The sequence below is a fragment of the Callorhinus ursinus genome, unplaced genomic scaffold (assembly GCF_003265705.2).
Source record: "Callorhinus ursinus isolate GAN/ISIS: 27379988/994484 unplaced genomic scaffold, GSC_fseal_2.0 scaffold13, whole genome shotgun sequence".
Taxonomy (NCBI): domain Eukaryota; kingdom Metazoa; phylum Chordata; class Mammalia; order Carnivora; family Otariidae; genus Callorhinus; species Callorhinus ursinus.
This window is the reverse complement of record NW_027397075.1, coordinates 17966493-17993020: the sequence shown is the minus strand read 5'-3', so window position 1 is coordinate 17993020 and position 26528 is coordinate 17966493. Positions and strand designations below refer to the sequence as shown.

Genomic DNA, 26528 nt, shown 5'->3' with positions numbered 1-26528 from the left:
AGTGATAGAAGTACCTTTGTTATTCATGGTGGGTCCCTGGGACCATCTCTGAGTTTATGCTAATGAGGTAATTCAGGAAGGGGGCTAGCCCTGCCAGAAAGACCAACCATGTGATTAGAGGGTTGGGGTTTTAAGGAGGGTTTTAGCCCATCCCCTGGTAAGGGGAAGGGTGGCTGGAGATTGAGCTCCAGTGCATGGCCAGCGATTCCATCTTTCCTATGTAATGGAACATAATGGACAGCCAAAGCTTGGGTCAGTGTCCCTGGTTGGTAATCGTTCATGAATGCACTAGGAGGGTAATTTGTCCTAAGGACATGGAAGTTTTACATTTTCTATCTTCCCAGACCTTATCCTATGTCTCTTCAATTGACCAATCCTGATTTATACCTTTTATAATAAAACTGTTAGAATATAGTTGGTTCTAGTTTTTGTTTTTTGTTTTTTTTTTGACAATTTCTGTGTCCTTAAGACTTTTGGCATTTAATTTAAGTATTGATATGTTTGCCTTTAGGTCTACCATTTTATTGTTTTGGGTTTGTTTCCTGTTTTATTGTTGTTGTTCCTGATAGCCCTTTCTTGCCTTTTTGGAGCCATTTAATTTTCAGTTTTTCATTTATCTATCTACTAAAAGAACTATTTGCAGTTCTTTTGGTGGTTGCTTGAGAGATGAGAATACACGTTTAGTTTTTCAGTCTACTAGGAATCAAGATTTCACCACTTTGAGTGGACTGCAGAAACTTTACTGTCATACAGGTTCCATAATCCCCCTCCTTTATTACTGGTGTCTTAGGTATTCCATCAGTGAAAACACCATCAATGTCATATTTTACTTCTATCATCAAACAAATTTTAAGAACTCAAGAGAATCATTTAATTCTCTTAACCCAGATCATGACTATTTCTGTTGCTCTTCCTTCTTTCGTGAATGTTTCCTTTTTTTTTTTTGTTAGTAGAATCTTTTTTATTCAGAAAAACAAAACAAAAAAAAACAAAACCCCCCCCCAAAAAAGTTTTCCAACCACACACAGGAGGGGTTTGGGTAGGGGGAGGTGTCTGTCCATCCAGCCCCAGCCCCCAGCCCATGTGGTTTTGGCAGCAATAACGGGTGTGGGGTAATGGCCCAAAAAATAAAAATGGTGTTATGTGTGTGTCTGGGAAGGAGAGGGGTGCAAAAGCCGTGGGGAGTGGTGGGGAGGGACGGACGAGGTCAGTACTGGGAACGCCGCAGGTGGGAGGCCATTTCATAGCATTTCTTGTTGATTATACCACCGTGGACACCTTCTTTGCCCATCAGCAGGACTAGCGTCTTGGCAGTCATGGTGACAGCGATGTTGAAGGTGGGGGCTCCCCCGGTGCTCTTGGTACGAAGATCCATGGTAAATTCCCCATCGTGCAGCAGTGAGTCCCGGATAACAGAACATTTCTGGCCCCCAAGTGTCAGCCCGTTCACGAAAAAAGTTGACCGGTCTTTGCCAACCAGGACACCAACCTCAGCTGGCGTGATGTTGACGAAGGTTTTCCCGGGGACGGCGGCCCAGACGGAGGACGAGTCCTTATAGCCCACGATGGCCGCGTCCTGACAGGTCCCGTCCGCCATGAGGTTGTCGATGTAGGCGTTCCACCCGGCCATGGCGCTGCTTCTGGGGCTGCTCTCGGCGCTGCTGCTGGGGCCTCAGGCTGGCGGGCGGGGGGAGGCGGAGAGCTCGGGGCACACGCTGCCGTCCGGACCGCGGCTCCGCTAGCTGTGCCTGTTTCCATTTTTCTTAATGGCGTCATCTTCTCTCGGTCTGAGGAATTTCCTTTAGTGGTTTTAGACCAGGTCCGCTAGGAATGAGTTGTTTTTTTGTTTTTTTTTAGACTTTATTTGACAGAGACAGAGATAGTGAGAGCAAGAATACAAGCAGCAGGAGTGGGAGAGGGAGAGCAGGCTTCCTGCCGAGGAGAGAGCCTGATGTGGTACTCGATCCCAGGACCCTGGGACTATGACCTGAGCCGAAGGCAGACACTTAACAACTGAGCCACCCAGGCACCAGAGTTCTTTGTTTTCCTTCATCCAAGAGTGACTTTTCATTTAGTGCCTGAAGGATATTTTCACTGGATATAGAATTCTGGGTTGTCAGTTCTTTCCTTTTAGCATTTTAGAAATGTTGTGCTCCTTCCTTCCAGCCTCCCTTTCTGATGAGAGATCCAGTCATCCAAATCATTATTTCCCATAGATAATGTGTTTTTCACTGGCTGCTTTCAAGCGTATTGTCCAGTTTTCACTACGATTGTGTTGGGTGTGGGTATCTAGGAGTTTCCGGAATCCATAGGTTTAAATTTTTCACCAAATTGGGAAGTTTCTTGCCAGTATTTCTTCAAATATTTTTTCCCAGCATCATGCTTTCTCCTCTCCTTCTGGGATTCTGATGGCACAAATGTTAGACCTTTTATTATTGTCCTGCAGACCTCTGAAGCTCTGCTCATGGTTTTGCTTTGTCGTTTCCCAATCTTTTTCTCTGGTATTCAGATTAAATTCTCTTGGTTTATCTTCAAGGTCACTGTTTCCTCCATTATGCTAGACTATTCAGGGAGTTTTTAATTTTGGTTACTGTGTATTTCATTTCTAAAATTTCCATTTCATTTTATATATATATATATATATAATTTCCTTGCAGAAATTTTTTCCCCCATTAGCTACAAGAGCATTCTTGATTATTTGCCAGAGCACTTTTATAATAGCTGCTTTAATGTCTTTGTCAGATAATTCCAACATCTGATATCTCAGTACTGGGATCTCCTTTTTCTAGTTGAGATTTTCCCCATTTCCTGGTGTGCCAGGTAATTCTGGATTGTATCCTTAACATTTTGAACACTGTCATTATACTCTAACTCTTGTTCAAATCCTACAGAAAATACTGAGTTTTTGTTTCAGCAGGCAGTCAACAACCTGGTTAGGTTGCAGGCAAAGGTTTTATTATGTTTTTAAAATTCCAACAAAACAGACATAAAATATATGAGTTTCAGGTGGGTAAGATCAGGCAAAGGTTTTGAAAGCTAAACTGACACCTTCAGAAGGCAGTTTGGGATGGCAGTTCAACTTTCAAAACCATTGCAGGGTTTTTTGGATCTAGTGCATGTGAATGCCTCCTGGGTGCCGGTGTGGGATTTGGGTGGTGGTCTCTTTGTATTAGAGTCTTTGGTCTGCTGAAAAGGATCAGATCCACACATACATACAGCTTGGCAATGGACCCATCAACAACTTAATGAGGTCCCTATCTGAGTTCCTTCCTCTCTGTGATCTCTTTGGTACTTTCTGGTTCCTTCTATTTCTAGTTCTCTGGCCAGAAGACTACTTTTGCCACTGTGTCTGCATCCGGGGCCAAGTGGACAGAGGGCAGAGAGAAAAGTGCAATGGGGATTGGTTCTACCCTTTTGGAGACAAAGCTGTATGGGAGAGGATCATCTCCCCAAGTTTTGGCTCCCGCAGGCTCTGACTGCCAGCAGTGGATGCTGTCACCATCATGGCATTGCTGGGGTGGGTAAGAGAATACAAAAGAATAAAAAAACACAAAGGGTTTCTACACTCTCTCGGGTATATGAGAAGTGCCCCTTGTACTCCTTGAGGCCGACTGAGAGGGCTTGTGCCTGTCTGTGCCCCAGTACCCCCTCCAGCTTTCCAACGTGCTGTCTTCACGCTGGGGTATACCAGAGGGGAAAATGGTGGACTCCTCATGGGTTCATTGGTACTTCAATGAACAATGAACGACCACCTGCTGTTGTCTTTCGGAGCTCCACGCACTCACAGCTGTATCTGGTTCTACCTTAACTGGAACCAGTCCAACTAGTGTTTTTAATGTATATTCTCTACCCCCACTGTGGGCCTCAAACTCATGACTCTGAAATCCAAGAGCCACACTTCTCCAACTGAGCCAGCCAGGGGCCCCCCAGCTAGTGCTTTTAATATAAGAAAGAGGGAACGAAATTATTTTGGCTTTCTTCTCACATGATTATAAATTTCAACTGCAGTCCTACAGGATCATTTTCCCTGTTGTTTAAAGAGAAATGACCTTAAATATGATGATATTGCCATTACCACAAGGCATTTTTAACTATTTTTTTGACTAAGATGAACAGTAGGAGGCAATAAATGTAGGGCTTTGGTTTTCAGTAGGCAAAAGGACAGGAGCTCTTACTGTTCTTGGGCAATTAATTTCACATTTCACTCATTTTGAATTAGTTTTAGAATACTCTGAAGACTACTACCATCATACAACTGTTACTGTTAGATGTTCCTAAGGGTAACAGAAGGTATCAGCTATAAAATGCTGTCAACGCTGCCTCTGATCAAGGACTTAAAGCTGTGCCTGAGAAAGAGACTACATACACACACACACACACACACACACACACTGTTCTTTCTTAGAGAGACCGCACAAGCAACGGGGCGTGGGGCACAGGGAGAGGGAGAGACTCTTAAGAAGGCTCCAGGCTCAGCACGGACCTGACGCAGGGCTCGATCTGATGACCGAGATCAGGACCTGAGCTGAAATCAAGTGTGCGACGCTTAACCAACTGAGCCACCCGGGCGCCCTGAGACTTTATATTTTTAAGACAGCAAGTTGGCAGACTAGGAACCCCAAGAGGGAGAATCCAACCCTTTATGTAAGTAGAGAACATATGTAGCCTAATAGCAATGTCTAATGAACTCTGTGCTCCAAGGAGAGCGGGTCCTTAGAAGAACAAAATGAAATTATTTTAACTGCGAACTATACCTAGAATCTCAATTACTACAGTGACTTCATGTGGGTTACCTTAAAGTCAGCAGTGTTTGATCAAATATATCACAAATACGTTTGTGAAAAATTAACCCAGGTAAGTGTGATTATGGCGTGTAGAAACACTTCATGATTAAAAAAAAATTGGGGGTATACAGCACTGCAATCTTCGGAATATATGATGATTTGGCGTTTTGTTATTTATATGGTCTTTAAGAAATTTGATACATTTACCAATTATCTTAATTTTATTTTGTGCAGACACAAATAAACAGAAGTTTTAGATTTAAGGATTTCCGTTTCTTCCCACATAAGAACACTGTCTATGGAGACAGTCTTGTTTTGCTCCCCAACTGTCAAAAATGGCATTCAATAACAGACATGGCCCTTGGCAGGAAAGGCAGATGTTACCTCCAAATAATCCTCCAATTAAAGTTATGAAATAAACTAAGAGCCAGCTATACCTTTTCCCCTGAAAAATACAGCTACTGCGGCTAGCAGCTCCCATTTATTGAGCTTTACTATGTTCCAAGCACTGTGCTAAAGGCTTACGATAGGTTCTACCATTTGACCCTCCTCAAGTCCTAGGAGTACTGTTGTCAGCCCCATTTCCAGAAAAGGAAACAGGTGCGCAGAGAAGTACCCTAAGGCCACGGAGCTGGGAAGCAGTGGAGCCAAGACTGCAACCCAGGCCACTGGCCTTGTAACCGCTGCTCTCCACTCTCCACTATAAGCCACAAGGACCAGGGAACCCGAATCCGTCACTCCCCTCCAGGTTATTTTTATAGTGTTAAAAAGCAGAAGGTGTAAATGAGAAAGAAAAAGGCCAAAAAATCCTCCAGCGATCCCACTGATTGGGAGGGGAACCTCAAATCCTAAATACCCTTTACTATTTGATGTTACTTTTCTTAATCAAGAAAACCACCTTGCCATCAACATACATCTTCAGAGAAAGTCGTGTAGCAAAAAGTACCAACACAAACAAAACAATCAAAATTTACTTACAGTAACATCAGGCTCATTTTACACTAAATGAATACAGTATATCCCAGTCAAGAAATCAGTAATTCTTGAGAAGTTAAAAACTTCAAGAGAAACAATATATATTCATATAATATTTTACTTACTGACTTCTCCAAAACATGCAAAAATTCATATGGCTAATGGAATTTTCCATGTGAAAATGTTGCTCAACACAACAAATTCCTGACCAAAAAATATTTTAATGTAGGTAGCAACATGTGAACATTACATTTAGGTGGTAAAATTCAGGTTACAATAATATGATAAATATCAAATGATATCCCTCTGGCCTAATGGAAAACATAACAGTTGTGACAGTCAGCTTAACACCTTGGTTAAATACAGAGAGAAACGGGCAGGGGTGGCACAGACATATGTGAAGATTTAACAGTCTGAATAATCTTTAGCCCTCCTGAGAAAAGACAGAGGGGAAATCTGTGGCAAATACCTGTGTAATATGGTGGCCTCAGGCCACTAGTGATCATTCTGTTCATGCACTTAAAGTAACCGCAGCTGGTTTCTGAGCACTGAAAACGAGATTCAAAGCAAGTCTCTGCTCAACAAGCTAATGATACTACAAATCCCTTACATTCAAAAATAGTTTAAATTTGGAAAGTTTTAGGTAAAGCAAAGCATACTTGTTTCCATAATTACTTTTAGAAATAACTGAGACTACACTACTATATTATAGTCAGGCACACTGCTGTGCACAGGCAATTCCAGTTACCATATTTTATGTTTGTTGGTCAGCAACAGCACAAATTTTATGCTCCAAAAGAAATATATCAATCTGGCAAAATGGTTACATCTAATTTTCTTTTAAAGACAGATTAACTAAATTTAAGGAAGAATTGCCTTTTTCAAATTACTGATACAAACTTACCATAGAATAATTACATATTTTGCCCCATATCAACCTGCAAAAGGTTTCCCAACATAGATGCATTTGTTCAATTTTCAAAAATAAATAAAGGTTTTCTACCTGAAAGCATTTTACATTCCTAGCTCTTTAAAGTAAACATTAAAACACAAAGTACAAAAAATGATCTCCCCACTTGTGAAGAGGCCACTTAGTTACAAAAACTATTTTCTTTCCCAACACTTTTTCAGATTCAAAAGAGATTTACTTCCTAAGAACAGGACAGATCTTCAATTCAAACCATTTAGTCCGTTTCCATGGCAACACTGCGGGATTCCTTGGCTACCATAAGTCGCATTAGTTGACTGTGGAATTTCTCAATCTTCTTTACGTCTTGGGCTTGGTCTGTTCTATACACCAAACACTGTTAGAAATTTTAAAAGTACACATTAACTAGGTAAAACCAGATTATCAACAAAGTAGCAAATGGAGGACTGGGTACAAATATATGAGTCTTTCCCACCACCTTTTGCTCTATTCCCTCCGGGGGTCAAACTAAGGCAGTTACACTCAAGTTTCTAAGCCCCCAGCAATTACGTTCCTTTAGTATCTTATAGTATTTCCAACTCCACTGCTGTAAGCAAAAAACTAAATGAAATCTAACAGAAGCTCCTCAAAAATGACCAATTAAGTAATATGCTAAATCCTGCTGTGGGGTCTGATGACAACTCCAGGCTTGGAATCAGATTATTTTCTTCCTGGGATCTGGTCATGAGTTAGTTATACTGGAAAAGCACAGCAATATTAGGATTGCTTTCCTTACTTGTGAAACTGGGAGACGGGGAGAGGGTAGTAATGATAATTTAAGAAAAAAAATCCACCATCCCTTGCTCACAGCTGGTCACGGTCTAAATTAAACCAGATCAATCTGACCAACCTTGATTTTTTGAAGGTATTCACAGTTTTTAACCCAAACCAAATTCTTCCCTGCTATAAGTTAAATTCTTCATCAGCTATATACTTCAGATCCACTTATGGTTTCTCAAAAACCATTTGTTCTAGAGTCTTCAAAAATACCAAATATAGGCTGGCAGGTCTTTCCCTCATTTTGTAACAAAAGGTCCATTTCTCTTTAGCCCATTTTAAAGGTTCCCATGAGTCTTAAAGGGAACGAATGATCCTGCAATAATAGTCATCAACTTAAGTAATCTATAGTTCAATCTTATCATCCCTGACTGGTCATCCTGCCTTTACACTCAAAGTTGTTATCCACACATTGTAGAAATTTGTGTCACAGTCTTGTAAAGAGGCCACAATAATCCCCAATGTTTCAATTTCAGTACACGTACTGTGGGAGAATCTGTCTACCCTGTCACTACAGTTTGACAGCAAAGATTTCAGATTCATAGAAAATACTATAAATCAGTCATGGGATCAGAAAAAAATGATGATAAAAAAGTCAAAGACATCGTGATAATAAATGTAGCCTAAGACTGAGTTCCTGAAGGAATTACTATTAAAAATGAATTAGCAAGGGAAGTGTGCACACCTTTTAAAAGAGTCATTAGAAAACAGATTTTTTTTCTGTCGGAGTTGATTCATATATTTACAATTTAGGAGGATGGGTTTGACTGTGTCTTTGGCCCCATCCAAATATGGACCAATTCTCAGTAGTTTTAAGAAAGAACACAGAAGGCGTTTTTCTTATTTCGGTCTTGTCACAGGAATCATCAGTGTGACATGAAGTTCCTGCCACTGTTGCCATCCGCCTATCCTTAATTACATTTCATCATTACCGGAGGCAAAAAGTCATCATTTCGAGGTAGAGCCTTTTGTTCTAAAATCAGCTGTGCATTTTTTCCTATCTTAAAAACAGGACACGCCAACTTGTCTTCAGCGGATATACCTCCTCACTCCGTGCCCATCACAACGACAGATTGTCATGTGGATGCCCTGACTCAAGCACACGTGCGGATGCGCTGGGAGGTCGGCTCTAGTGCAGGCACTCTGCCGTGTGTGGTCTATGCCCCACACCCCGGTCAGGGCAGCGGGCAGCCACCACAGCGCTTTAAGGACAAGGAAACGGAGGCCCAGAGAAAGCCAAACTATTGGTCCGAACTTTTCCAAGGCTGAGACGTTGGTAAATGGCTAAACTCGGATTCAGATCTCTTGACTCTTAAGTCTAGCACTCTACACCGTATGTGGGTGACCTAACTACATTTTCAGTTACTTCAAACTTAACTGGTTGCTGGAAGACATGGTAATCAAAGTCTGAACTCACACCTCACAATGGAACCTTGAGCACAAATATATAAAAGTCTAACATATGAGCTAAGACAAAAAGTGATTTTTAGTCACTCTGAAAGCACATCTATGAAAACCCTGCTTACTAAGTACCCCCCGGGCCCGCACACCATGCTGGTCACTGGAAATACAGCTAAGAACTTTACTGCTCCCTACTGTCTTGAAGCTCACAATCCACCACAACGAAAAATATGATAAAATAATTGATACAGCACAAAAAGAGCCAAAAAGAAAAGCAAGAGATGAAGTAATCCTTTTAGCTGGGTGCTGAAAGATAAGCACCCATCTCGCCACACTGGGGCGGCGGTGGGATTCAATGCCCCAAAGGTGGGAAGAGGCCATCCGGAGGCACAGAGGCCTAAGACAGCCCGCCACGTCACAGGAGCCCCTCCGTAACACAGAAAAGACAGAGGGTGGAGGGCATGTGAGGCCATGTTACGTTATCCGTGACGAGGAGCCACTAAGGTTTTTAAGCAGGGTCGTAAGGACCAAACCTGCATTTTCTGAAATCTCTCCGGACAACTAAAGGATGAACTGGAAGCAGGGCCACATTGGGGAGCCTAGTCTAGCAGTCTAGCCAAGCGAGGATAACACCCTAAACTCGGGGGAAGCACAGCAGAGACAGAGCACTCGTGACAGGAAATGAGACGAGGGTGCTTGAGCCAGTAATTCCCAAATGCCTGGGAAAGCACATGGAGCACGTCAGAGGATCAAATACAAGCTCTTCAAGTGAGGGGCCAGTGGTCATGAGAACGGGAAAGGAAGGACCCTAATGTGCTAGGAAACAGGAGCGGCAGTTTGAGAAGAGATAAGGAGTTCCGTTCTAGACAGGCTAATTTTGAGGAGCACCGAGGTAAGGAGAGCTAGTCAGAAAGTCAGAAGGAAAATGTGACCTAAATGTACAAATGTGGAGACAGACCTAGATCCCAGCAGTCCCAGGCACCATGGCTAAAAGGACTGCTCCAGGAGCAGTATGAAATGTTGACCCAGGACAGAATCCTGGAGAAACCAATACTTATTAGCAAAGAGCAGTAAGACAGAAACACAGAAAAAGAAGATTAAAACGGAGCCACAGATGCCAAAATAATTTCCACCAGAGTGGTTTTCTATATCAGAAGCAGCCAGGAGGTCCAGGAAAATGTGAAATGATGAGACCATCAGGTCTGGAGGTGAGGGGATGCTGCTGGGCTCACCGCGAGAGTAATTCAGTGGATGACTACTGCACGTGGAGATCAGGTCCCGGAAGTAATGGGGTGTGCGGAAGTGACAAGACTGAGCCGGGAGGGGAGGGGGAGGGAACCATAAAGCTTATAACCTGTGTTCAAACACCATCATTTCCTTCCCACACGCTCATAAGGAGACCTCTATCCCCTCATACCCAGTTTTAGTCTCTACACTCTTTTTGCTTAAGGTCTGAAGTAATTACTAAATTATACCTGACATACTACATTGGTGAAATAAGTTATTTCCCCGAGAGTCTATAAAAGTAGCTCTAGAATGAGGTTTTTGACTTTGGAACGAAATGCAAAATAATCATCCTAATACATAATCTGCATAAATTCTACGTAATTTTAAACAAATGATTAACTCAAACAGATCGGGAAGTATGCAACAAATAAAAATGTATACTTACAACTAAATCATCTGTTACTTTAATACACAAACTCCCATCAGAATGCCTATATTTGAGAACCACACGGGCCTGAAATAAAAATACACATTTAGAAACAGTGAAGTCAGAAGAAGACATTTCTCACAAATAAGGGTTAGTCTTCAGGTTTGCTAAAGAGGGATCCCTCCAGAATAGCCAAAACATCTAAACACATCTTCACTGTAAACACTGTTATTGAATGAGGTAGAAAACAGTATTTTAGTTCATTCCTATTGCTATAATTCATTTTTTAAAAAGACTTATTAAAAAGTTGGATATTTATTTGCAGCCAGTTTGAAAAGATACACTGAAAATTCCCAAAACACATCCACATTCAGGGAATGTCCATGAGACTCTTAAGGTGGTTTGGCATTAATATACAGATCTTTGGGCACCTGGGTGGGTCAGTAGGTTAAGCATCCGATTCTTGATTTCAGCTCAGGTCATGATCTCAGGGGGTTGTGAGATCGAGCCCCATGTTGGGCTCCGTGCTGGGTGTGGAGCCTGCTTGGAATTCTCCCTCTCCCTCTGCCCACCCGCATGCAACGAATAAAAAGAATATACAACAAGAATATATAGATCTTCTTCAACTTATGATGTGGTTATGCCCCCAATAAACCCACTGTCAGTTGAAAATATCATAAATTGAGATTATCATGGATGTGTGGCCGGCTCAGTCGGTAGAGCATCCGACTCCTGATCTTGGGGTTCTGAGTTCAAGCCCCTCACTGCGTACAGAAATTGCTTTGTGGCCAGTGTCACGAAGGTGTTGTCTGCATCTCACTAACCTGAGAAAAGATCAAAATTCAAATTCATAGTACAATTTCTACTGAATTTCTATTGTTGTTGCAGTACCAAAAGTCAAAAAACAAAGCCCAGGGGCGCCTGGGTGGCTCAGTGGTTAAGCGTCTGCCTTCGGCTCAGGTCATGATCCCAGGGTCCTGGGATGGAGCCCCGCATCGGGCTCCCTGCTCGGCGGGAAGCCTGCTTCTCTCTTTCCCAGTCCCCCTGCTTGCGTTCCCTCTCTCGCTGTCTCTCTGTCAAATAAAGAAATAAATCTTAAAAAAAAACAAACCACGAAAAGTCCAAGCATCTTAAGTTGGGGACCGTCTATATACTGAAAGGGATCACAACATGCCTCCTCAAAACATGTCACTTTGGCATAAGGACTGTTCTGAGCAGAGAACAATTAGCTCTCTGCCCTTTCTGGCTTTCATTAGCCTTCGTAAAGGTGACATAAATTTCTAATAGTAAAGGTACTCCTTTCTCCCTTACTGGGAAAAGGCAGGCTCTTATCTGCATAACAATCCTTACTAATCACCTTCCCACAACTTACTTCCCTCCGTAGAAGCCCCAAACCCCCTTTCCTTAGTCCACCCTCTTTCCCACACTTTATCAGCCTTGTTAAGACGGTACATAGGCCCAATGCTAACGGCCTCAAGTCAAATGGTTTGTGAACTCCATGCATACTGCATACATATGTCGGGTTTTCTCTCTTGTTAACCTGTCTTTTGTCAGTTTAATTTGCAGGGCCCCAGCTATTAAACCTAAGAGAGTAAAGGAGAATGTTTTTCCTTCCCTCACAATACCCACAACCCAGCCGCAGAGAAATGATAGAAAAAGTAGGGGGGAAAACAGCAGACAGGCCTATGCAAGCCCAAATCCGTGTGGCAGGAAGTACGGCAGTCACAGTTCATGCTGTCCCCTACCCCGTGGCTCTCAGGAGGTAGATTTGGACTCAGGCATTCAGCGAGGTCATGTCCTTATCATGATGGCACCACACGACGTATTAGGACAGAAAAGCAGAATTCCGTCTTGAGAAGAAGTCTCCATTGAGAACTCTTCCAAAATAACTCCTATGTTGAGCACCATGCTACACAATACCTTTTGTTGTTCAGTATTCTACAGTTAGGGAGCCAAGAAAATGATTTATCTAGAAGAAAACATCTCCCAGTAGAGTTTACAACTTCTGGGAACATCATTTTTATTGTTTTAAGTGATGGATTCGAAATAGTGTACTGCAGCAGAGTCCATTTCTTGCTGACCAACATAAATAACTAGCTGTTTTAAAAAGTGCCAAGTATCTACAGGCCAAAACAGGAACATAATTTTAAAATGGTCACAATGGGAGCACCTGGGTGGCTCAGTTGGTTAAGCGACTGCCTTCGGTTCAGGTCATGATCCCGGAGTCCCGGGATGGAGTCCCGCGTCGGGCTCCCTGCTCAGCGAAGAGCCTTCCTCCCCCCTTAACCCTCCCCCCTCTCATGTACTCTCTCTCTCTGTCTCATTCTCACTCTCTCAAAATAAATAAATAAATCTTAAAAAAAAAATTAAAAAATAAAATAAAATGGTCACAATGTAGAACCAGAAGCCTCAAGACAATTCTGGAAACTAAAGAGAGAGGGCTATGAAGAGCTGTAACCTACAGCTTTTCCCATTATGTCTCTGCTCTCCTGGAATTGGGGGGGGGGGGGCACACCACTCTTGAAATTTGTTTTGGTGAAGGGAAAAAGGGAACTCAGCAAGCACTTACATAAATTACAACAACTAGATTGTCTTTAGATGCCAGATCCTATAAACTGGGTTAACTAATTCAATTCTACATGTTTTAAAAAATGTTCTCCAGAAACAAAAAGCAACTTTAAAATGTGCTAAGCATGACAACTATGTAAAGCTTTAACTCTCGGTTGAAAGAACGGCTGGCTTCATGAGGAGAAGTGAGAGTTAAAAGCTCTACGGTGTTATAAGAGGGTCTATTCTGTAACTGAGGGGGCACCTATGTTACCAGGTCAGATGCCACAAAGAGAGAAAAAGTGATCAAGATTCTTGCTTTCTTAGGAACTTTGAATTGAAGCAACCAAAATAACCAACACAGGATACATGAGTTAAGTCCTTTTATATAGGCATACACAGGTAAAATGCTAAAAGAGAAATCAAGTAATTTAAATTGGGGAAGGGGAAGTATAAAAAGGCTTTCTAAAGGTGGCTTTGCCAAAGCATGCTTTTTTCTCTTAAGAGGGTGGGAGAGAAGCTGAAGGAGCAGTGTGAATGAAGATCCAAAATCTGTAACTTCATGAGACTAGAGCTGAGGATTGTGGGTATGGTGGGAAGACAAACCCAGAAAGACTGGAGAGGGTCCGACTGTGGATGGCGAGTCTGGACTTTACCCGCCAATCTACGAAAAACCAGTATTTAAGTAGGAAACTGAGAGAATTCCATTTTTGTTTTTAGACAACTGTGGCATGAGCAAAGGAGGGTTTAAAAAGGTGGAAAGAGGGGCGCCTGGGTGGCTCGGTTGGTTAAGTGACTGCCTTCAGCTCAGGTCATGATCCTGGAATCCGGGGATCGAGTCCCACGTCGGGCTCCCTGCTGGGCTCCCTGCTTGGTAGGAGTCTGCTTCTCCCTCTGACCCTCCCCCCTCTCATGCTCTCTCTCTCCCTTCCTCTCTCTCCCCCTCTCGAATAAATAAATAAAAATCTTAAAAATAAAAAAAAATAAAAAGGCAGAAAGACTGAGAGGTTATCACACTGTCCAGCAGGAACACCATCTTCAGCGAGAGCAACGCAAGAGAAAACGGTAAACGGTGACAGGTGTACTCAACAGGCTCAGGAGGGTGGGAGAGAAGAAAGAGAATTCTCTGAAATGGATTCCAAGGCGTCCTGACAAAACTTCTTTAGTTCTGGCACAGACAGCACAGACTTGGGGTTTAGAGAACGGGGTTGAAATTCTAGCTGCATCTTTTAGAGACCAGGCAATCCATTTAATGTCTCAAAGACTGTTCATTCATTTACCTCAAGGGATTGTCCTGACTGTTCACATGAACCAAACACGTAAGGGTATGCAGTGTAAAACGCCTGTCACACAGAAGGCACTCCACAAGACTGTTAGCCAAGCGCGCTCACCTATCAAAACAGCAGAGTCGAAAACCAGAAGTTTCCGGGCCCTGGACTTTTCTGTGGGGTGAAGAGAGGAAAGGCTCTCTCTCCATCCTGCGTATTCTAGACTAATACGCTGTAAGGAACCCCCCCCCGTAGTCATTTCCCTATTAAGTTAAATCAAAATATGATTACTCTTGTGAATTTCTACACTCTTTACTATGTTTTCAGATATTCTGCGTGCGGTGTGGGTACTTCGGGACAAAATTCCTGGACCGTTCTCACAGCGCACTGCACGGAGACCACCAACACCCGGCGTCAGCCGGATGGAGGAGCTGGAAATCGTGTCACAAACAAAACCCTCGATTTCAAAAGTACCGAACTGACGCCATCACTTCTTGTTTCATTTTACTGTAACGACTGGACAAACGCTGCCTCACAGCTTCTTGTTGTGTATCTAGGTCTAAAAACTGACCAAGACTTTTAGTTAGCAAGGAGCTATTTAAATAGTCCGTGGATAGGACAACAAAACAAAAACGCGAGAAGAAAAATCAAGACCTGAATGCTTCAGTTCCCGTCATCTGGACTCCTTTGCCCTTCAGTGAGGAGCTAACCCCTGGCATCTACTTATCATAATTCTTGTGGGGGCCATGAATGAGCCCCCTAAACTGCCACCATTTATGTTTAAGGGCATTTTCCTGAGGAAAGGGTGCGAGAGTCTCATACTCGCCGCGGAAGGACGGGAAACGGGGCCCGAGACCACTGCGGGTCGGGAGGCCGCAGCCGCAGGGGGAGGAGCCCTGCCCTTAGAGACACGTAAACCAACCGCGGCCGCAGGGAAGTTACGGGCTGGGGGCGGGGAAGGCAGAGCAGCGCCGTTTGGGGCCCCGCGAAGACCCGGCTTCCGGGTCTCGTCCCGCCGCCCCTCCGGGAGGGGGCAGCGGGAACCATGACACCTGGCGGGGTCCGTCTCCGCTCACCCCCAGCACCTCCTGGCGGGGCTGCAGAAGTTCCGGAGGCCGCGCGGACCGCAGGGAAGACCTCCCGACCCGGGGCAGAGGCAGCGGGCCCGCGGGCATTTACCTTCATAGGGTCGGCGAGGTAGAGTTTCTCGGCCGCGCGACTGAACTCCTCCCACGTCTGGTACTGCGGCATCGTGGGTCCGCAGCGGAGCGCGAGCGGGCGAGGCCGGGGACCGCAGGCGGCGAGACCCGGCCCACCTACCACCTACCTCTGGCTGCCGGAGACCGGTGTGGGGGCCCAGCGGCCCGAAGATGGCGGCCCCTCCTCGCACCAACGCCTCGCCCCATTGGACGGCCCGGCCCGCCCTCGCCCAATGGGAAGGAGGGATGCTGCCAGGAGGGGCGGAGCCCCGAGCGAGAGGCTCCGGGAGCTCGCCGGGAGAAGTCGAGAGCGGGGAGACAGGGGCGAGGTTGCCACAGCGCCCCCCTCAGGACTGGAGGAGCGGGGCGGTGGTGTCGGCCCGCGGTCCCTCCCGCGGGACTGCGTGGTCAAGGCCCGGGTCCTGCGACCACGACGCAGCGGCTGGCAGCGAAGCACTGGAGACACAAGCCTGGGGGCGGCAGGGTCCAGCTGACACCCCGCAGCCTAACAAAGGGCGGGGGGGACAGAAACGCAGGAGCGCCGCCAAAAAGTTTGTGCGATGGGCATCTATGTCGGTTCGCTGGACCCCAAAGGCAGCACGGTCGCCTGTGGTGGGATGGGGGGCGGCGCGCAAGCCGTGTCGGGCGACGCGGCTGCTCCGCGGGAGGGCCGGGACGCTAGGCCCCTTCCAGATCTCAGCGGTACGCAGAGTGCGCGTGCTTAGGGGTGGGGGACCCGTGCCCCGGGAAGAAATTTGAACTTGGCTTTCCAGGCAACGTGGCCTGGAAGGGTATCTGGCTTTAATCAAGCTTATCTGGGTATATTCTACGTACACTAAGACACACCGGTTGTAAACGTACAGTCTGACGCATCTCGACAGGCGTGCCGGGTACCCAGTGGTCACTTACCGATATGCCCAATACCGCCATCAGGATCTGAACCATTTCTTCATCTCCAAATGGTCCCTTATGCTCCTTTATATTTAATCCCCCCACGCCCACCCCTGCCCCCCACGATAACCCATCTGCTTTCTGCGACTCTAGATTTCCTGTCCACTGCATTTATGGGACTCTGGCTGCTCACCGGAACAGAAGGGCAATAGTGCAAATCCAAAGGCAGGGAGGCCCCTTATGCTGCTCCAGCCTAATACAGGCCTAAGAGCCATGGATCTGGTTAGGGCACTAGCCTAGGACTGGAGAGGAGCGGACGGATTAGGGATGGAGAGTCCTGTGGGGTATGCAGGAGAGAGTGGAGGGACGCCCAGGCGAGGGAAGGTTGTGGTACCAGCACAAGGGAAAGAAAACGGAGCAGCCTCAGGGGGAGGCTGGGAAAGACCGAGCAGGTGGCGCCATCTGTCTCCACGGGAAACTCCAGCAGTGGCCAGAAATAGGAGTCGGCAGCAGATAGGGCGTCATGGAGCCTTCCTCCGGGGAGGACACGGCGGGAGAAAAGGAGACTAGCACAGGCCCCAGGAAACAGCCACATGAACAAGGGTGAGAGAAGAGGGAGGGAGCAGAGCCCACAGAAGAGGCAGAGAGGTGATCGGAGAGATAACAGGAGGCCGGGACGGTCTGCGATGTGAGGGAGGAGCAGGTTCTGAGGAGGGACCAGTCAGTGATCTCAGGGGGCAGATGAGGGGCACAAGTACAAAGAACTGAAACAAGTGGGTGGATCGTAGTGGTTGGTGACCTCGGCCAGAGGAGCCTCAGTCAGATTAGGGTCTGGGTGGGATTGACGGGAAGCAGCAGGAGGGGCGGAAAGGTGGAGGCAGTAGCTTCATACTCTTCTTCATAGAGCTCCGTTGTAAACAGAGGAGATCAGAACATGGACCAAAGACATTGGTGAAGGAAGAGTATTCTTTCTCCTTTTTTGGTAGGCTCCACACCCAGTGCAGAGCCGAACAAGGGGCTTGAACTCACGAGCCTGAGATTGAGACCTGAGCTGAGATCCAAAGTCAGACGCTTACCGGACTGAGCCACCCCGGCGTCCCGAAAGAGAGTTATTTCTTAAGATGGAAAGAGTGTGTGCCTGTTTGTAACTGTCAGAGAAAGAATCGCAAGAGCTGGAGGGATTAAAACCGCAAAGAAAGAGGAAAGCAAGATCTCAGGGAGAACATGAAGGGCAGGACCAGAGGCACAGATGCAAACAGGAGGGGGCTCCTGGCTGTTTGGGGGTGGTGGGGAAGGAGGAAAAGGTGAGTGATGTGTAAGTGAGGATGTACGTAGGAGGGCAAGCGTGGATTCAGAGCCTTGACGAGAGGATTTGGAAAAGCCGGAGTGGGACATGAGTAAGGAAACTCGGAGACAGCATGTCAAGCAGAGCTGAAGACCCAGTTGAAGTTGGAGATCCTACTCCTGAAAGAGTCCTGATCTGCACACTTTGGGGTTTGTTTCCAGCACCATCCAGAAGCCTGGGTCTTGCAGTGCAAAAGACAGGTAGTAGGGATTTGTAGGGTACATGATGCAGAAGGACAAGGGGGCAGAAACGTTGAAGGTACTGGCGAGAGCGTGGTTGAAGGGATAGATCACGGGACCCAGGCTAGGTCGGTGGGTACTTAACTGGGTCAAAAGAGGGAGGTTAAGGGAGCAGGTGTCGAGGACGTAGGATGAGATTTCAGGGGAGCTGTTGTTCCTGGTGAGGCTGACTTGTCCACTCTTTATGAACGTCACTTACGAGTCAGGCAGAGGATCAGATGAAAAAAGAAGAAGACTAAGAGCCAGGGGCCCGGTTACTGAGAACGGGGTGGAGGGGCCCCAGAGAACAGCAGTGAGGGGCCGGGAGGGCAGAGTTGGGACGAGTGACCCTCTGGGAGGAGAGGTTTTTGCCCGAAGGTGAAGACGGTAGGACTTGAGATGGTGCCACCCTTGCCCTCTGTCACAATTAGGAACATCCCATATGTCAGGTGCCTACCGGGGCAAGTGCAAGGCCGACCCCATCCCTGCCTCCTAGAGACCACGGCTTAGCGAGCAGGGATGCCCTGAGCTCGGCCCAGCTCCAGCCCCCGAAGACAGACAAACCAGGACGAGCAAGAAGTTAGGGGACCTGCCCTGGAACCTTCCGGCGTCCCCGGCTACGCTCGATGCATTCACTGAAGCAGGTTATTTTTCTAGCTGTAGAGCAACGGCTTCAGAAAGGCTACCCGGGAGCGGCCTTTATAAATTGCACTTGGCTTCATTTTCACACACACACACACACACACACACACACACGTACCTCATTTGGGCTTTAAAAGAAGCCCGACAGGGTGGGCCTCAAGCCCTTATCATAATTCTGAAAGTTGGAAAAGCTCGGAAAAACAAAAGCATCTTAGTAACTCCGTTGGTAGCAAACTTGACCTGACCTCTTGGAGGGTGGTTTGGAGCCTTTATTTGTCCTACCCGGCGTGTTTGAGGACAGGGTGGAGCCCAGTGGCTTTACGTGGCATATGGCAGGTGTTCCATCCTCCCTCTGTGGAATTCAACAAGCTGTGAATTCCCAAACACACGTGGCCGCAAGGATTCTGGACAAGGGATTATGGATCTGTGCAGCTCTCCTTTCTAGGTGATGAAGACTCCAGGTCTGAGGGGTGCCCGGCCGGCTTAGCCGGTTGAGCTTGCCGCTCTCGCTCTAGGGGCTGGGTGTAGAGAGGACTTAAAAAATAAAGTCTTTTAAAAAAGAGAGCGAGAGAAAGAAACCAACTCCGAGAATAAATTATACCTCATGGATTGGCACAGGACTTTGCTCTCATTGGCCAGCAAGTGGCAAGCCAGCAGATGTGTTAATCACGACAGGAAGCAGTATGACTAATTTTGGTTTTTAGAAATTGCAACTGGTGGCAATAGCAGAGCTGGGTTGGTGGAGCCAAGCCTGGGTGCAAGGTTGAAACCAAACACCTTTGGCCTGTGCCAGAGGCCTCCTCGATTGCTCTCTTGTCCTCGGGGTCTCCCCCCATCCCCCATCGATCCCATCGGCAGCGGAGGTCCGGCCACCCTGCAGCCTGAGCTGGTCCCCACTGACCTCCACGTCGCCCTTCCCGCAGACGACTCTCAAGCCTTTCTTGCCTAGATTACTCAGCTGCACTCGCGGCCGCTGGCCACCCGTCGTCCTGAAAACTTCACAGGCCCCTGGCTTTTCTGACCTCATTGCCCCTTGCCCTCCTCCTCCCCATGGGGCTCTGTGCTGGCCCCCAGGAGCCCCAGCTCCCCCGGTAGCGGTCCTGAGGTACCAGGCTTCGCGCTCACCCCCCCACTGTAGTTCACCCCGGGGTCATGCTGCCCAACTCCCGGATTTCTGCTCCCGGCCGCCCTCCTCCCTGAGCCCGATTCCTGTATCCAAATGCCTGCCAGGTCCTGGGCTAACCCCAGTTCCATTTGGGGAGATGAACCTAACTTCTCGGCAAACCGAAGCAACGTCTGAGTGAACTGCGTGAGGCCTTCTTTTTCGTGTATTTTACCATTGCTGTTGGCAAATTAAGCTACTCCTATCCTGTTGCCAGGAATTGAGTCCCTGGGCCTTACAGGCAGTCGTTGGGCTGGACAAAGTACTTACAAGCTAGTGGGGTCAGGGCAGAAATAATCAGGCAAATTCATGAATCCCTGTAAGCGAAGAGAGGAAGCGTGTCCCGGGGAAGGAGGGAGCAGTCTGACCCCCAGGACCCGGCGGTACCTGCGTGCTTTCTCTGCCCTTGATCTTTCCCCAAAGGAGAGGGTTCATCATCACACTAACAGTCTGCGGTACGGCCGACTTGCCAGCAACTCTGGGTTGCCTTGGTTTTCAGGGAGTGTTCACAGGACCCGTGACGTGCCGGGACTCCAAGCAGCCGCTGTTCCGCGTACCTTCCTGGATGACACGGAGTCACAGCAAAGCAGTCAGGCGGAGACAGCGATCGCGGGGAGAGGAGCCGGCTGAGAAACCGGTTAGGCCGGGAGCTGTGTCCGGAACGGGGCAGGAAGGAGCCACGATGGCGGCCGCGTCGGCCCCATGTCCAGCGGGGGGCAGTGGTGTGCTGACAGCTGCGGGAGCCGTTCCTGCAGGAAGGGGCCCCCGGGCACCAGCCCGACTCCCAGCATCGCCGCTTCGGGTGCCTTTGGTTACGTGTTGCTCAGTCAACACTTCCTTTCGGGAGACAGCCCGGGCGCCTAAGTGTTCGCCAGGAACTTCCCACCCAGAATTGGTTAAGGAGGTACTGAGCCCCTGTCCTGGGCAGCGGCGAGCACAGAGCTGAGTGCAGAGAGGCTTGCACGCTAAGGAGAGCAGGGGGATGGGTAAGGCGAGGTGACAAATAATCAGGTCTGAAGGCAACATGGAAGGAGCCTTTCTGGAGCACCTGCAGCTGGGACCTGAGGCGCACTGGGGAGCCGGGCAAGATCTAAGCGTCCCTGCCCCTCCCTGGGGTGTGGGGGCCGGGCGGTCAGAGGTCCAGACCCAAGGATAGAAGGTGTGACTGTATAAAATGCTGAAAGAAAGCTCGTGTCCCCATGTGTTAGGGGCAGTAGCCCAGGGCTCTCCCAGGGGCCCACATTCAGCACTCCCCGAGCCTGGGGTCCCAAGCCCTGGGAGCTGCCTGGGGACAGTAGGATTACCTGGAGGCTGGGAGGGGCAAAGGTAGAGAAGTTCTCTAAGAGACAAAGCTCCTTCCAGGAGCCTGGCTGAAGGGGTGGGGGGCGGGCTGCGCAGAGACCACGGAAGGTATGAGAACTGGCACGCCACCCCCGCGGGTAAGACACCCCCAGGTGTGTCTCAGAGCTCCTGGAAACTGTCTCAGGCTGTCCCAGGTGCGTCCCACTCCAAGAATGCTGACATTGCCTTCCATTGGGCAGGTAATGATCTCTCTCTCTCTTTTTTTAAGTAGGCTCCACACCCAACGTGGGGCTCGATCGAACTCGCTACCCTGAGATCCAGAGTAGCATGCTCTTCTGACTGAGCGGGCCAGGTGCCCCTCGGCAGGTAATGATCTCTTTCAGATGAAACTGATTTAAGCAGAATGAAAACATCTCAGAAACAACAACAGGGGGGTGTTGAGAGGCAATGACTGAGCCTTGGGGGTGGGAAGACCACCCTCAACGTTGCCTTCTCTGGGGGACGCTGGGTCAGGCGAGGTCAGACCTGGCCCAGCCCTCTGCTGGCGTTCTAGAGACCGAGGCCAGAGGCGGGGGTCCTCAAGATCCTCAGGCTCCTGGCTTGTCTGTTGCATCTGAAATTGATTGGCACGAAGCCTACACCCAAGTAGCTGGGAAGAAAAGGTCTGGGTTTTACCCTGTGTGCTCCCCACCCGCCGGGTCCCATCAGCGCTCAGCTTCCCCTGCACTGCCTGCAGCCCCCGAGAATGGCCCCATTGTCCACGAGACAAACCGAGACAGCAACATCTTCTGTTCTCTGCCTCAGGGAGATTCACTTGAAACCCGGAGTCCCAGATGTGGGGGACAATGGAGGTTGTTGTTGCAAATCAGGGAGCTGGAACAGATGAGAGGCAGGTAGTGGGAAAGCAGCCCACGTGGAGGGCTGGGCCAGCCGAGAGCCTCTGCAGTAACCCAGTTAGCGCGCCCGCAGGAGTCCTGTTCGTCACCGAAGAAGTGCGGCAGGTCAACAGGACAACCTGCCGGTGGGGGGTGGGGGGGCCGGGAGGCCGGGCTCAGGGGGGAGGGCGCTGGGAAGAAAGGCCGGGGAGGTATTTCTAGGCTGGTAAATGTTATTTTTATCATTTTTTTAAATGTGCTGGATCTTTTCCTAACTGTGCCCTGGAGCATTTGGATGAACTGTGTTTGCATTAATTAATAAATCAGAGGACATCTCCACTCGGCTGCGGCTGGGCCTCGGAAGCCCTCTGGGTGGCCGGGAGGCGGTGACTGCAGACTCCTGACCGGTCCCAGCTGCGGGTCTGTGCTCAGGGGTTCAGTCCAGTCAGTCCACACTCCTGGCGCCTACCTGGTACTCAGGTGGGTTTTGTGGGGCAGGGGCGTGGCCCCAGCACGGAAACGGCGGTGTGTGGGCCAGGGCTCGCTGTAATGAGCCGTGTGTACCGTCAGGTCACACAGTTCTGCTGAGCGGACAAGGCGCACTGGGGTGGGAAGCAGGAAGAGCTGAACGGGGGCGCTGGAGTTCGATGATGATAGACGCAAGGGCCAGGCTTTTGGAGGCAGAGGGTGTGAGCAAAGGCGCAGAGACAAGCTGTCGGGGAGCAGGTGCAACCCTTCCCCTGGGGGAGGTCGGGGTATCTGGAGTTTGGTGAGCTTGGTAGCAGAGTGGCCCAGAGTGGCCACCCGGGAGAGAGTGCTGAAGGGGGCAGAGGCCCCGGAGGCGTGGAGGGCAGTGTGCTTCCGTCCCACCCCACCCTGAGTTGACTGTGTCTTTGCTGGAGGAGCTTCGTGTGGGGCCGCAGGGAGCAGGGTGCTGATAACCCCAGCCTTCACCACAGCAATGGGGCAGAAAGGGACCCCCACCGAGGCCAGAGCTCCAGGGGAACAGCGGGAGAAGCTCAGCCCAGGCCCCGGGGAAGTGGCGACTGCCCTGGCCCCTTCCCCGTGCAGACCCGGGGGCCTCGCCCCACAGCGCCCTGCTCTCACTCTGGCATGCTCAGCTCCTAAGACGCTCTGCCCCTTCCCACCTCACCCAGCCTTCCAGTCACCGCCAAAGAGGCAAGGAATAAAGTGCGCAAAGGTGGGTGTTGTGTGTCCCCTTGCGTGTGACCGGGTGCAAGGCGGGGGTGTCCAGTTGCTCAGGCTCCTGCTAAGCTTTGCTGGCCTTTATGGTCCATCCTCAGGACGCAGGGCTGGGGGCAGGGGGCAGGCGCTGACCTTCGTAACCAAATACCTCAGACTGTCCTGCATGGTCGGTCGGTGCTTGCTGATGACCAGCATGATGACACATGGAGAAATTACCCCCACCATAGTTTGTAGGAAGACATTCTTTTTTAATCACTGGCCAGAGGGATTTCTGTATCCCCAGAGACCTCTCAGGCATGTGTGCCGAGATGGATGAGCTGTCGCATGCGTGGGGTCGTGGCTGGGAAACATGTCTGTCTGGGCTTCTAGACCTCCTTCCTTCTGGGGCCGAGTCACCGGCACCTCCCTCCTTCCATTGGGGTTTGACGGCCCCCAGGCTGCCGGCAGGCCCTCCGTCCCTCAGCGCAGGGCCAGGATGGCATGTGCACGGACCCAGTGGGTCCCTAGAGCCCTCTGCATCCTGCTCTCCATGCCATGGCCCCAAGTCACTCTTCCTTCTTCTCTGGTTTCGGAACTGCCCGGTGACGGGCACCTGGTCCGGGTCCCCTGGGCTGCAGGGCTGGGGGCTGAAGGGCCGGCCACCTTCCCCCACACTCCCTGCTCTCACAAGCCTCCACGTGGTCCTCGAGGCTGCTGGGGTTGGAGGCTGCCCCACAGTCGCGCCAGTCAGAGGGCACCTCGGTGCGGGGCAGGAAGAGACTGACAGGTCTCAGGCCCCCCCGGGGGCAGAGGTGGGATGGCTGCTTTGGAAGGGCGAGGAAATGTGGCCAGGCCACGATACGGCACCCGCAGAGATTCCCCGCATCCCCTGGGGCGCGCGTCCCATCTCTCAGCCGTGCTGGGCCCCAAGGCCCAGGCATAGCCCTGGGCAGGCCCTGACCGCTGCGAGCACAAACAGGCCTGTGGAAGCCGCCTCCCCTCCCTGGCCATCACTGCTGCTCTGTCAATTTCTGCCGCAGTCCCAGGGGGCTGGTGCCACCACCTCTCCGGGGGCCGGACGCAGAGGCTCCAGGGAGAGAGCTGAACCCCTGTGGCCTGTCCCGGTGGCGAGGAAACCTTACAGCTGGTCTGGGCCGGCCGAGCCTTCTCTCACTGACGTGGGGCCTTTTGGATCAGGGTGTTGGGGAAGCGGCGTTTTGGCAAGAGCCTCCGCGGCCACTGCCAGCAGGAGGCTGAAGGCAGATAATTAGACCTGGTAATTGGTTGGCTTTGTGCTTTCTTGCAGGCAGCAGTGACTGTGGCCGGGAGGGAAACACACAGAAGGAAGTTGTTCTCCAGGACCAAGGCTGAGCCGTCCCCGTCCGGCCCGCTGTCCTGTCCCGTCTTGCCGGGCGCGTCTGGCTGGCTGGGGCCTGCTCGCCCGCACCCCACGCTGCCCCCCAGCACAGCCACGTCACTTTCCCGCCCCGCAGGTCCGTGCCCACTCATGTCCTGGCTGAGCCCGGGACCAGATGGCTTCACGCTCCGGATCCCAGGGTCCTCTGTAGCTCCTCCAAGAAGAGCTTCGGCGGGGTCTGTGACAGAGGCCTTCAGGGAAGGCTTTAGTTTCTGGGCCGAGCTGACTCATCATTTCCCCCAGAGAAGTTTGCTCTCTGGGCGGTTTCCAGGCCCCTGTCCCTCCAGACCAGATGGCTCAGATGAGGTCTCCATGTGCACCTTGCAGCCCTTTGTGGGCACATGTTCTGGATTTGTCCCAACCTGAGCAGCTGATTCACCAGGACGTTCTGGGAAGTCCTCAGCACTTGAGTCCACCTTAGCCCGTGAGCATAGAAGCTGCCAGTCACATTTCCCGTTGATTCTAGGCCCAGACACAGAAGTGTGTGGTCCCGGGGACTGAAGTCGGACCTCAGGCCGGGGCTCCAGCAGCTGGTACTGCCTTCAGAGGGGCTGGTCACTCAGACTTCATCAGAGAAGGGACCGTTTTGGTTTTTTTTTTTTTTTTTTTTTAAGATTTGTTGATTTGGGAGAGCAAGAGCACGAGCAGGAGGGGCAGAAGGAGAGGGAGGGAGAATCCCAAGCAGACTCCGTGCTCAGCGTGGAGCCCAGTGTGGGACTCGATCTCACGACCCCGAGATCATGACCTGAGCCGAAACCAAGAGTCGGACATTTAATCCGACTGCGCCACCCAGGCGCCCCAGAGGATGGACTGTTTTGCAGCTGTTTAGGATCTTGGGAAAAGCAGAGGAAGGAGCTCCTGCCCAGGTAGACCTGGAAAGTGTCGGTTCAGCGGACGGCCTTCTGTGGCTTCCCTTCTTCCCAGCTGTCTGGTGCTTCCTCAGTAGAGAGTTGGTGAGCACATACCGGGTGCTGGACGCAGGACCTTCGGGGGACTCCCTGATTGCTGTCTGAGGTGGGGGGCACTTGGGACCACAGTGCCCACCCAGTGGACCTGGGAGCCGGACGGCCCCTGTGCCCTTCGGGGAAATCACTCGGCCCCCATGGGCATCCGATTCCTCCTGCACAGAATGAGAACAGGCTACCTTCCTCTGTGCTTTGTGAGGACTGGGCTGGCGAACTGATCCGAAGTGCCCGGGACCGGGCCAGGAGCAGTGAGGTCAGTGCCCAGTTGAGAGGTTTAGGAGGACGGATGGGATGAAGGGCTCGAGAGGCATCCCGGGATCCTGGGGCTGGACGTGCACAGCCAGGAGCGCTGCATCTGAGTCTGGGGCCCCCTCCTGTGCATATTTAGTCTTGAACAATTATGGCCTTGGCTGCTTCCTTTGTCAAGCGGGGATCGGACTTTCCCTTCCAGCCTCATCCGGGGAAAGCAAGAGAAAGCAACACTTGCATCTACTGTGTTCCAGACACTGTTGCATTCTAAGGATTGAGAAAGAACACATGTAAAGAGTGTTTCTATTAAAATAATCACCTTGGGATGCCTGGGTGGCTCAGTCATTGACTGTCTGCCTTCGGCTCAGGTCATGATCCCAGGGTCCTGGGATCGAGCCCCGCATCGGGCTCCCTGCTCCGCGGGAAGCCTGCTTCTCCCTCTCCCACTCCCCCCGCTTGTGTTCCTGCTCTCACTGTCTCTCTGTCAAATAAATAGATGAAATCTTTAAAAAAACAATCACCTTGTCACCCGCGCAGTGCAACCCTCGGGTGACTGTGACTCTCTGCTCTGCCCCGCGCCCCTGGCCGTGGCCCGTGGAATGGGGGTGATGGAGGCAAGCACTCTGGTCTGGCTTCAGGCTCGCAGGTACCCCTGCGAGCTGGGTACCTGCGGTACCCAGAGCAGGTGCTGCTCTGCCCCTTCGG

The 26528-nt window shown here is 50.0% G+C and overlaps 3 protein-coding genes and 1 pseudogene across 5 annotated transcripts in view; 1 reads left to right on the top strand and 3 right to left on the bottom strand.

Moving 5' to 3' along the window:
* EPHX1 (epoxide hydrolase 1) overlaps positions 1 to 15685 on the bottom strand; it is a 59339-nt gene extending 43654 nt beyond the window's left edge. The window contains exon 1 of the mRNA XM_025877832.2: positions 15553 to 15685. The gene's annotated coding sequence lies outside the window, so the exon portion shown is untranslated. The remainder of the gene's footprint in view (positions 1 to 15552) is intronic.
* LOC112828619 (profilin-1 pseudogene) lies at positions 1057 to 1742 on the bottom strand (annotated as a pseudogene).
* SRP9 (signal recognition particle 9) lies at positions 4987 to 15687 on the bottom strand. Its single transcript, XM_025877834.2, has 3 exons — positions 15553 to 15687; positions 10577 to 10645; positions 4987 to 7063 (listed from the first exon to the last, which is right to left on the bottom strand). The coding sequence occupies exons 1-3, from the start codon at positions 15622 to 15624 to the stop codon at positions 6944 to 6946; spliced, it is 261 nt and encodes an 86-aa protein (XP_025733619.1). The 5' UTR covers positions 15625 to 15687; the 3' UTR covers positions 4987 to 6943.
* A 54-nt stretch (positions 15688 to 15741) lies between these two features.
* LOC141373998 (uncharacterized) lies at positions 15742 to 26303 on the top strand. 3 transcript variants are annotated; one of them, XM_073899859.1, is made up of 4 exons: positions 15742 to 16274; positions 20330 to 20734; positions 21401 to 21498; positions 24499 to 26303. In XM_073899859.1, exons 1-3 carry the CDS (start codon positions 15744 to 15746, stop codon positions 21401 to 21403), a joined length of 939 nt encoding a protein of 312 aa, XP_073755960.1. In that variant the 5' UTR covers positions 15742 to 15743; the 3' UTR covers positions 21404 to 21498; positions 24499 to 26303. The 3 variants fall into 3 exon arrangements, 2 of the variants coding, with proteins under 2 accessions (XP_073755960.1, XP_073755959.1); XR_012380511.1 differs by lacking the exon at positions 15742 to 16274 and having other exon boundaries at positions 20042 to 20467; positions 21404 to 21498; XM_073899858.1 differs by lacking the exons at positions 20330 to 20734; positions 21401 to 21498.
* The last annotated feature ends 225 nt before the right edge of the window (positions 26304 to 26528 follow it).

Bases quoted from the DNA above. Each gene is read 5' to 3' on its own strand.
- SRP9 (XM_025877834.2), bottom strand. From the start codon at position 15,624: ATGCCGCAGTACCAGACGTGGGAGGAGTTCAGTCGCGCGGCCGAGAAA. The intron at 10,646-15,552 runs GTAAATGCCCGC...TTTTTATTTCAG, and splicing joins ACCTCGCCGACCCTATGAAG to GCCCGTGTGGTTCTCAAATA. The intron at 7,064-10,576 runs GTAAGTATACAT...AATTTCTAACAG, and splicing joins AAGTAACAGATGATTTAGTT to TGTTTGGTGTATAGAACAGA.
- LOC141373998 (XM_073899858.1), top strand. From the start codon at position 15,744: ATGGCGGCCCCTCCTCGCACCAACGCCTCGCCCCATTGGACGGCCCGG. The intron at 16,275-24,498 runs GTACGCAGAGTG...GCTTTCTTGCAG, and splicing joins GCCCCTTCCAGATCTCAGCG to GCAGCAGTGACTGTGGCCGG.